Source organism: Dendrobates tinctorius, unplaced genomic scaffold (assembly GCF_039654945.1).
Source record: "Dendrobates tinctorius isolate UK_male_01 unplaced genomic scaffold, ASM3965494v1 ptg000039l, whole genome shotgun sequence".
Classification (NCBI taxonomy): Eukaryota; Metazoa; Chordata; class Amphibia; order Anura; family Dendrobatidae; genus Dendrobates; species Dendrobates tinctorius.
In genome coordinates, this window is record NW_027361707.1 from 45753554 (window position 1) to 45766177 (window position 12624).

A 12624-nucleotide genomic window follows, 5' to 3' on the forward strand; every position below is an offset into this window, starting at 1 on the left:
CAGCCCGGGAGTATACAATATATACACACTGTAGAGCAGCCCGGGAGTATACAATATATACACACTGTAGAGCAGCCCGGGAGTATACAATATATACACACTGTAGAGCAGCCCGGGAGTATACAATATATACACACTGTAGAGCAGCCCGGGAGTATACAATATATACACACTGTAGAGCAGCCCGGGAGTATACAATATATACACACTGTAGAGCAGCCCAGGAGTATACAATATATACACACTGTAGAGCAGCACGGACGTATACGGTAAACACACACTATAGAGCGACCAGGGAGCATACAATATATACATTATAGAGCAGCACGGGAGTATACAATATATACACACTGTAGAGCAGCATGGACGTATACGGTATATACACACACACACTATAGAGCAGCACATGAATATACGATATATACATACTGTAGAGCAGCCCGGGAGTATACAATATATACACACTGTAGAGCAGCACGGACGTATACGGTAAACACACACTATAGAGCGACCAGGGAGCATACAATATATACACTATAGAGCAGCACGGGAGTATACAATATATACACACTGTAGAGCAGCATGGACGTATACGGTATATACACACACACACTATAGAGCAGCACATGAATATACGATATATACATACTGTAGAGCAGCCCGGGAGTATACAATATATACACACTGTAGAGCAGCACGGACGTATACGGTAAACACACACTATAGAGCGACCAGGGAGCATACAATATATACACTATAGAGCAGCACGGGAGTATACAATATATACACACTGTAGAGCAGCATGGACGTATACGGTATATACACACACACACACTATAGAGCAGCACATGAATATACGATATATACATACTGTAGAGCAGCCCGGGAGTATACAATATATACACACTGTAGAGCAGCACGGACGTATACGGTAAACACACACTATAGAGCGACCAGGGAGCATACAATATATACACTATAGAGCAGCACGGGAGTATACAATATATACACACTGTAGAGCAGCATGGACGTATACGGTATATATACACACACACACACACACACACACACACACACACACACACTATAGAGCAGCACATGAATATACGATATATACATACTGTAGAGCAGCACGGGAGTATACAATATATACACACTGTAGAGCAGCACGGACGTATACGGTATATACAAACACACACACACACTATAGAGCAGCACAGGAATATACGATATATACATACTGTAGAGCAGCCCAGGAATATACAATATATACAGACTGTAGAGCAGCACGGACGTATACGGAATATACACTACACTATAGAGCAGCACGGGAGTATACGATATACACACACTGTAGGCAAGCCCGGGAGTATACAATATATACACACTGTAGAGCAGCACGGACGTATACGGTATAAACACACTATAGAGCGAAGTTAGCGAACAGTGAGCATACAATATACACACACTATAGAGTGACCAGGGAGCATACAATATATACACACTATAGAGCAGCACGGGAGTGTACAATATATACACACTGTAGAGCATCCCGGGAGTATACGGTATATACACACTGTAGAGCAGCCCGAGGGATTATACAATATATACACACTGTAGAGCAGCACAGATGTATACGGTATAAACACACACTATAGAGCGACCAATGAGCATACAATATACACACACTGTAGAGCAGCACGGGACTATACGATATATACATACTTTAGAGCAGCCAAAAAGAATAAAGTTCTATACACACTATAGAGCAGCCCGGGGGTAAATGGTATACACACAAACACTGTAGAGCAGCCCAGGAGATTAAGGTATACACGCAAACACTGTAGAGCAGCCTGGGAGTATATGATATATATACATACACAAACACACACTGTAGAGTGGACAGGGAGTATACGATATACACACACTGTAGAGAAGCCCGGGAGTATACGGTATATACCGTACTCATTGTAGAGCAGCCCGGGAGTGTACGGTATCGACACACTCTATAGAGCAGCCCGAGAGACAGTATACGGTGTATACACACACACACACACATTGTAGAGTTGACAGGGAGTAAAATGTAAATACACACACTATAGAGCAGCCCGGGAGTATACGGTATATACACACACTATAGAGCAGCCCGGGAGTATACGATATATACACGCTGTAGAGCAGCCCGGGAGTATACGATATATATACACGCTGTAGAGCAGCCCGGGAGTATACGATATATATACACACTGTAGAGCAGCCCGGGAGTATACGATATATACACACTGTAGAGCAGCCCGGGAGTATACGATATATACACACACACTATAGAGCAGCCTGGAGTATACAGTATATACACACACTATAGAGCGACCAATGAGCATACAATATACACACACTGTAGAGCAGCACGGGACTATACGATATATACATACTTTAGAGCAGCCAAAAAGAATAAAGTTCTATACACACTATAGAGCAGCCCGGGGGTAAATGGTATACACACAAACACTGTAGAGCAGCCCAGGAGATTAAGGTATACACGCAAACACTGTAGAGCAGCCTGGGAGTATATGATATATATACATACACAAACACACACTGTAGAGTGGACAGGGAGTATACGATATACACACACTGTAGAGAAGCCCGGGAGTATACGGTATATACCGTACTCATTGTAGAGCAGCCCGGGAGTGTACGGTATCGACACACTCTATAGAGCAGCCCGAGAGACAGTATACGGTGTATACACACACACACACACATTGTAGAGTTGACAGGGAGTAAAATGTAAATACACACACTATAGAGCAGCCCGGGAGTATACGGTATATACACACACTATAGAGCAGCCCGGGAGTATACGATATATACACGCTGTAGAGCAGCCCGGGAGTATACGATATATATACACACTGTAGAGCAGCCCGGGAGTATACGATATATACACACTGTAGAGCAGCCCGGGAGTATACGATATATACACACACACTATAGAGCAGCCTGGAGTATACAGTATATACACACACTATAGAGCGACCCGGGAGTATACGGTATATACACACACTATAGAGCGACCCGGGAGTATACGGTATACACACACACACTATAGAGCGGCCCGGGAGTATATGGTATATACACACACTGTAGAGCAGCCCGGAGTATACGGTATATACAAACACACTATAGAGCAGCCAGGGAGTATACGGTATATACACACACACTATAGAGCGGCCCGGGAGTATACGGTATATACACACACTATAGAGCGGCCAGGGGGTATACGGTATATACACACACACTATAGAGCGGCCAGGGGGTATACGGTATATACACACACTATAGAGCAGCCCGGGAGTACACGGTATATATTCACACACTATAGAGTGGCCTGGGAGTATACGGTATATACACACACTATAGAGTGGCCCAGGAGTATACGGTGTATACAAACACACTATAGAGCGGCCCGGGAGTATACGGTATACACACACACACACACACACACTATAGAGCGGCCCGGGAGTATACGGTATATACACACACTATAGGGCAGCCAGGGAGTATATGGTATATACACACACTATAGGGCAGCCAGGGAGTATATGGTATATACACACACTATAGGGCAGCCCAGGAGTACACGGTATATACACACTGTAGAGCAGCCCGGGAGAATACGGTATATACACACACTATAGAGCAGCCCGGGAGTATGCGATATATACACGCTGTAGAGCAGCCCGGGAGTATACGATATATACACACTGTAGAGCAGCCCGGAGTAGACGGTATATACACACACTATAGAGCGGCCCGGGAGTATATGGTATATACACACACTATAGAGCGGCCCGGGAGTATATGGTATATACACACACTGTAGAGCAGCCCGGAGTATACGGTATATACATACACACTATAGAGCAGCCAGGGAGTATACGGTATATACACACACACTATAGAGTGGCCCAGGAGTATACGGTATATACAAACACACTATAGAGCGGCCCGGGAGTATACGGTATATACACACACTATAGGGCAGCCCGGGAGTATACGGTATATATACACACACACACACTATAGGGCAGCCCAGGAGTACACGGTATATACACACACACTATAGGGCAGCCCAGGAGTACACGGTATATACACACTGTAGAGCAGCCCGGGAGTATACGGTATATACACACACTATAGGGCAGCCAGGGAGTATACGGTATATACACACACACTATAGGGCAGCCCAGGAGTACACGGTATATACACACTGTAAAGCAGCCCGGGAGAATACGGTATATACACACACTATAGAGCAGCCCGGGAGTATACGATATATACACGCTGTAGAGCAGCCCGGGAGTATACGATATATACACACTGTAGAGCAGCCCGGGAGTATACGATATATACACACACACTATAGAGCAGCCTGGAGTATACAGTATATACACACACTATAGAGTGGCCTGGGAGTATATGGTATATACACACACTGTAGAGCAGCCAGGGAGTATACGGTATATACACACACACTATAGAGTGGCCCAGGAGTATACGGTATATACAAACACACTATAGAGCGGCCCGGGAGTATACGGTATATACACACACACTATAGGGCAGCCCGGGAGTATACGGTATATATACACACACTATAGGGCAGCCCAGGAGTACACGGTATATACACACACACACTATAGGGCAGCCCAGGAGTACACGGTATATACACACTGTAGAGCAGCCCGGGAGAATACGGTATATACACACACTATAGAGCAGCCCGGAGTATACGGTATATACACACTATAGAGCAGCCCGGAGTATACGGTATATACACACGTGTAGAGCGGCCAGGGAGTATACAGTATACACACACACTATAGAGAGGCCACGGAGTATACAGTATATACCTGCAGTGCTCATGTGCCACATAATGCCAGCTTTAAAGTTGGTGGATCAGCTGGTCACCAGTACCGGGTATGTTGGTACTAGTGGTGCTGGATATACACAACAGCATTGGACATGCTGGCACTTGTGGCGCCGGATATGCACAGCAGCTGAGGAGCAGTAGCAGGCATGCTGGCACTTGTGGTGCCGGATATACATAGCAGCTGTGGCGCAGTACCGGACATGCTGGTAATTGTGGTGCCTGATATACCCGGCAGCTGGTGAGCAGTACCGACATGCTGGCACTTGTGGTGCCGAATATACCCAGCAGCTGGTGAGCAGTACCGGACATGCTGGCACTTGTGGTGACGAATATACCCAGCAGCTGGTGAGCAGTATCAGGCCTGCTGGTATTGGTGATGCCGGATATACTCAGCAGCTGTTGAGCAGTACTGGACATGCTGGCACTTGTGGTGCCAGATATACACAGCAGCTGGTGAGCAGTATCTGGCATGCTGGCACTTGTGGTGCCGAATATACCCAGCAGCTGGTGAGCAGTATCAGGCCTGCTGGTATTTGTGATGCCGGATATACTCAGCAGCTGGTGAGCAGTACTGGACATGCTGGTACTTTTGGTGCCGGATGTACCTAGCAGCTGGTGAGCAGTACTGGACATGCTGGCACTTGTGGTGCCGGATACACACAGCAGCTGGTGAGCAGGATCAGGCATGCTGGTACTTGTGGTACCGGATATACACAGCAGCTGGTGAGCAGTACCGGACATGCTGGCACTTGTGGTGCCGGATACACCCAGCAGGTGAGGCGCAGTATCAGACATGCTGGCACTTGTGGTGCCACTGCCGGATATACTCAGCAGCTGGTGAGCAGTACCAGACATGCTGGCACTTGTGGTGCCAGATATACTCAGCAGCTGGTGAGCAGTACCGGACATGCTGGCACTTGTGGTGCCGGATAGACCCAGCAGCTGGTGAGCAGTACCGGACATGCTGGCACTTGTGGTGCCGAATAGATGCAGCAGCTGGTGAGCAGTACCGGACATGCTGGCACTTGTGGTGCCGGATATACACAGCAGCTGAGGCGCAGTATCAGGCATGCTGGCACTTGTGGTGCCAAATAGACCCAGCAGCTGGTGAGCAGTACCGGGCATGCTGGCACTTGTGGTGCCGGATATAATCAGCAGCTGGTGAGCAGTACCGGACATGCTGGCACTTGTGGTGCATGATACACCCAGCAGCTGGTGAGCAGTACCGGACATGCTGGCACTTGTGGTGCCTGATACACCCAGCAGCTGGTGAGCAGTACCGGACATGCTGGCACTTGTGGTGCCAGATAGACCCAGCAGCTGGTGAGCAGTACCGGACATGCTGGCACTTGTGGTGCCGGATATACACAGCAGCTGGTGAGCAGTACCGGACATGCTGGCACTTGTGGTGCCGGATATACACAGCAGCTGGTGAGCAGTACCGGACATGCTGGCACTTGTGGTGCCGGATATACTCAGCAGCTGGTGAGCAGTATCAGGCATGCTGGCACTTGTGGTGCCTGATACACCCAGCAGCTGGTGAGCAGTACCGGACATGCTGGCACTTGTGGTGCCTGATACACCCAGCAGCTGGTGAGCAGTACCGGACATGCTGGCACTTGTGGTGCCGGATATACCCAGCAGCTGGTGAGCAGTACCGGACATGCTGGCACTTGTGGTGCCGGATAGACCCAGCAGCTGGTGAGCAGTACCGGACATGCTGGCACTTGTGGTGCCGGATATACCCAGCAGCTGGGGAGCAGTATCTGGCATGCTGGCACTTGTGGTGCCGGACATACCCAGCAGCTGGTGAGCAGTATCTGGCATGCTGGCACTTGTGGTGCCGGATAGACCCAGCAGCTGGTGAGCAGTACCGGACATGCTGGCACTTGTGGTGCCGGATATACACAGCAGCTGGTGAGCAGTACCAGACATGCTGGCACTTGTGGTGCCTGATACACCCAGCAGCTAGTGAGCAGTACCGGACATGCTGGCACTTGTGGTGCCGGATAGACCCAGCAGCTGGTGAGCAGTACCGGACATGCTGGCACTTGTGGTGCCGGATATACCCAGCAGCTGGTGAGCAGTACCGGACATGCTGGCACTTGTGGTGCCGGATAGACCCAGCAGCTGGTGAGCAGTACCGGACATGCTGGCACTTGTGGTGCCGGATAGACCCAGCAGCTGGTGAGCAGTACCGGACATGCTGGCACTTGTGGTGCCGGATAGACCCAGCAGCTGGTGAGCAGTACCGGACATGCTGGCACTTGTGGTGCCGGATATACCCAGCAGCTGGTGAGCAGTACCGGACATGCTGGCACTTGTGGTGCCGGATAGACCCAGCAGCTGGTGAGCAGTACCGGACATGCTGGCACTTGTGGTGCCGGATAGACCCAGCAGCTGGTGAGCAGTACCGGACATGCTGGCACTTGTGGTGCCGGATATACACAGCAGCTGGTGAGCAGTACCGGACATGCTGGCACTTGTGGTGCTGGTGGGCGGGCTCGTACTTACAGTGTGGCGGTCCGGTTGGGCAGCGCTCCCAGGGGTAAGGTCCTCCCGCTGTCCGGCCAGTTGCACAACACCTTCCCGCCGTCCCCTCCGGCTCCTGCCGTTCTCCCGCCAGCTCCACGGGGTCTCCCGTCCTGCTTACACCCTGGGGGCAGGGCCCACTGTGCTGCTACCACGGAGAGGAGAGTGAGCACCGCCAGGCCCGGGGCCTCCATCCCAGCAATGGCCACAGCCCGGGCCGGAGTGCGGTCTACACAGCCCGGACAGAGCGGGCGCCCCCTGGCTGCGGAGCGGGGGGAACCAGGCCTCGTACAGGCCGCCGAGTTCGGCTCCGGTTCTTGTGCGGGGTCCCGGCTCTCAGCTTGGGAGGTCCGGTCACATTATGGCTCCGGGCAGTAGTGAGGAGGAGGCCCCTTCTCTTCCATACACACAGCTGCTCCAGACTGTCCTCCCCCCAATCTCCCGGGATGGTCTCCTCCTCCCCCTGTCTCCTCCTCTACGGGCACAGACATGTCAGCGGGAAGAGGGGGGTCCCGCACCAAGGTAGCAGCACAGACAAAAGTACCACAGACTGCGAGCAGTGAGGGGGGAATACTGCTCATATCTATAGGGTCCGATATACCGTGTAATGCCCTATATATGCGGGGTATATGGTATCTATCGTGTCCGATATACCGTGTAATGCCCTATATATGCGGGGTATATGGTATCTATAGTGTCCGATATACCGTGTAATGTCCTATATATGCGGGGGTATGGTATCTATAGTGTCCGATATACCGTGTAATGTCCTATATATGCGGGGTATATGGTATCTATCGTGTCCGATATACCGTGTAATGTCCTATATATGCGGGGGTATATGGTATCTATAGTGTCCGATATACCGTGTAATGTCCTATATATGCGGGGTATATGGTATCTATAGTGTCCGATATACCGTGTAATGTCCTATATGTGCGGGGTATATGGTATCTATAGTATCCGATATACCGTGTAATGTCCTATATATGCGGGGTATATGGTATCTATAGTGTCCGATATACCGTGTAATGTCCTATATATGCGGGGGTATATGGTATCTATAGTGTCCGATATACCGTGTAATGTCCTATATATGCGGGGGTATATGGTATCTATAGTGTCCGATATACCGTGTAATGTCCTATATATGCGGGGTATATGGTATCTATAGTATCCGATATACCGTGTAATGTCCTATATATGCGGGGTTATATGGTATCTATGGTGTCCGATATACCGTGTAATGTCCTATATATGCGGGGGTATGGTATCTATAGTATCCGATATACCGTGTAATGTCCTATATATGCGGGGGCATATGGTATCTATGGTGTCCGATATACCGTGTAATGTCCTATATATGCGGGGGCATATGGTATCTATGGTGTCCTATATACAGTGTAATGTCCTATATATGCGGGGGTATATGTTGTCTATCGTGTCCTATATACCGTGTAATGTCCTATATGTGCGGGGTATATGGTATCTATAGTGTCCGATATACCGTGTTATGTCCTATATATGCGGGGGTATATGGTATCTATAGTATCCGATATACCGTGTAATGTCCTATATATGCGGGGTATATGGTATCTATCGTGTCCGATATACCGTGTAATGTCCTATATATGCGGGGGCATATGGTATCTATGGTGTCCGATATACCGTGTAATGTCCTATATGTGCGGGGTATATGGTATCTATCGTGTCCTATATACAGTGTAATGTCCTATATGTGCGGGGGTATGGTATCTATAGTATCCGATATACCGTGTAATGCCCTATATATGCGGGGGCATATGGTATCTATGGTGTCCGATATACCGTGTAATGTCCTATATGTGCGGGGTATATGGTATCTATAGTGTCCGATATACCGTGTTATGTCCTATATATGCGGGGGTATATGGTATCTATAGTGTCCTATATACCGTGTAATGTCCTATATATGCGGGGTATATGGTATCTATCGTGTCCGATATACCGTGTAATGTCCTATATATGTGGGGGTATATGGTATCTATAGTGTCCTATATACCGTGTAATGTCCTATATATGCGGGGGTATATGGTATCTATCGTGTCCTATATACCGTGTAATGTCCTATATATGCGGGGGTATATGGTATCTATCGTGTCCTATATACCGTGTAATGTCCTATATATGCGGGGGTATGGTATCTATAGTATCCGATATACCGTGTAATGCCCTATATATGCGGGGGCATATGGTATCTATGGTGTCCGATATACCGTGTAATGTCCTATATGTGCGGGGTATATGGTATCTATCGTGTCCTATATACAGTGTAATGTCCTATATATGCGGGGGTATATGGTATCTATAGTATCCGATATACCGTGTAATGTCCTATATATGCGGGGTATATGGTATCTATAGTGTCCTATATACCGTGTAATGTCCTATATATGCGGGGTATATGGTATCTATAGTGTCCTATATACCGTGTAATGTCCTATATATGCGGGGGTATATGGTATCTATAGTGTCCTATATACCGTGTAATGTCCTATATATGCGGGGTATATGGTATCTATCGTGTCCGATATACCGTGTAATGTCCTATATATGTGGGGGTATATGGTATCTATAGTGTCCTATATACCGTGTAATGTCCTATATATGCGGGGGTATATGGTATCTATAGTATCCGATATACCGTGTAATGTCCTATATATGCGGGGTATATGGTATCTATCGTGTCCTATATACTGTGTAGTGTCCTATATATGCGGGGGTATATAGTATCTATAGTGTCCTATATACCGTGTAATGTCCTATATATGCGGGGGTATATGGTATCTATAGTGTCCTATATACCGTGTAGTGTCCTATATATGTGGGGGTATATGGTATCTATAATATCCGATATACCGTGTAATGTCCTATATATGCGGGGTATATGGTTTCTATAGTGTCCTATATACCGTGTAATGTCCTATATATGCGGGGTATATGGTATCTATGGTGTCCTATATACCGTGTAATGTCCTATATATGCGGGGGTATATGGTATCTATAGTGTCCTATATACCGTGTAGTGTCCTATATATGTGGGGGTATATGGTATCTATAATATCCGATATACCGTGTAATGTCCTATATATGCGGGGTATATGGTATCTATGGTGTCCTATATACCGTGTAATGTCCTATATATGCGGGGTATATGGTATCTATAGTGTCCTATATACCGTGTAATGTCCTATATATGTGCGGGGTATATGGTATCTATAGTGTCCTATATACCGTGTAATGTCCTATATATGCGGGGTATATGGTTTCTATAGTGTCCTATATACCGTGTAATGTCCTATATATGCGGGGTATATGGTATCTATAGTGTCCTATATACCGTGTAGTGTCCTATATATGTGGGGGTATATGGTATCTATAGTATCCGATATACCATGTAAAGTCCTATATATGCGGGGTATATGGTATCTATAGTGTCCAATATACCGTGTAATGTCCTATATATGTGCGGGGTATATGGTATCTATAGTATCCGATATACCGTGTAATGCCCTATATATGCGGGGGTATATGGTATCTATAGTATCCGATATACCGTGTGATGTCCTATATATGCGGGATATATGGTATCTATAGTGTCCTATATACCGTGTGATATCCTATATATGCGGGGTATATGGTATCTATAGTGTCCTATATACCGTGTAATGTCCTATATATGCGGGGAATGTGGTATCTATAGTGTCCTATATACCGTGTGATGTCCTATATATGCGGGGTATATGGTATCTATAGTGTCCTATATACCGTGTAATGTCCTATATATGCGGGGGTATATGGTATCTATCGTGTCCGATATACCGTGTAATGTCCTATATATGCGGGGTATATGGTATCTATAGTGTCCTATATACCGTGTAATGTCCTATATATGCGAGGGTATATGGTATCTATAGTATCCGATATACCGTGTAATGCCCTATATATGCGGGGGTATATGGTATCTATAGTATCCGATATACCGTGTAATGTCTTATATATGCGGGGTATATGGTATCTATAGTGTCCTATATACCGTGTAATGCCCTATATATGCGGGGGTATATGGTATCTATAGTATCCGATATACCGTGTAATGCCCTATATATGCGGGGGCATATGGTATCTATAGTATCCGATATACCGTGTAAGATCCTATATATGCGGGGGTATATGGTATCTATAGTGTCCTATATACCGTGTAATGCCCTATATATGCGGGGGTATATGGTATCTATAGTATCCGATATACCGTGTAATGCCCTATATATGCGGGGGTATATGGTATCTATAGTATCCGATATACCGTGTAATGCCCTATATATGCGGGGGTATATGGTATCTATAGTGTCCTATATACCGTGTAGTGTCCTATATATGCGGGGGTATATGGTATCTATAGTGTCCTATATACCGTGTGATGTCCTATATATGCGGGGTATATGGTATCTATAGGGTCCTATATACCGTGTAATGTCCTATATATGCGGGGTATATGGTATCTATAGGGTCCTATATACCGTGTAATGTCTTATATATGCGGGGTTATATGGTATCTATAGTGTCCTATATACCGTGTAGTGTCCTATATATGCGGGGGTATATGGTATCTATAGTGTCCGATATACCGTGTAATGTCCTATATATGCGGGGCATATGGTATCTATAGTGTCCTATATACCGTGTAATGTCCTATATATGCGCGGCATATGGTATCTATAGTGTCCTATATACCGTGTAATGTCCTATATATGTGGGGGTATATGGTATCTATAGTTTCCTATATACCGTGTGATGCCCTATATATGCAGGGGTATATGGTATCTATAGTGTCCTATATACCGTGTAAGGTCCTATATATGCGGGGGTATATGGTACCTATAGTATCCTATATGCCGTGTAATGTTCTATATATGCGGGGGTATATGGTATCTATAGTGTCCGATATTCCGTGTAATGCCCTATATATGCGGGGGTATATGGTATCTATAGTATCCGATATACCGTGTAATGCGGGGGTATATGGTATCTTTAGTGTCCTATATACCGTGTAATGTCCTATATATGCAGGGGTATATGGTATCTATAGGGTCCTATATACCGTGTAATGTCCTGTA

The 12624-nt window shown here is 46.7% G+C and overlaps 2 protein-coding genes across 8 annotated transcripts in view; one reads left to right on the forward strand and one right to left on the reverse strand.

Moving 5' to 3' along the window:
- Positions 1-7662, reverse strand: part of ADGRA3 (adhesion G protein-coupled receptor A3) — a 96750-nt gene extending 89088 nt beyond the window's left edge. The window contains exon 1 of the mRNA XM_073574669.1: positions 7451-7662. Within this exon, the coding sequence (XP_073430770.1) occupies positions 7451-7662 (212 nt within the window). The remainder of the gene's footprint in view (positions 1-7450) is intronic.
- Positions 1-12624, forward strand: part of LOC141088549 (cytosolic beta-glucosidase-like) — a 111024-nt gene that overhangs the window by 3969 nt on the left and 94431 nt on the right. The window contains exon 1 of one of the 7 annotated variants that reach the window (XM_073574670.1): positions 7333-7484. The exons of 2 other annotated variants lie outside the window; for them this stretch is intronic. The gene's annotated coding sequence lies outside the window, so the exon portion shown is untranslated. 4 more of the 7 variants (XM_073574675.1, XM_073574672.1, XM_073574674.1 and 1 more) reach the window with 4 other exon arrangements.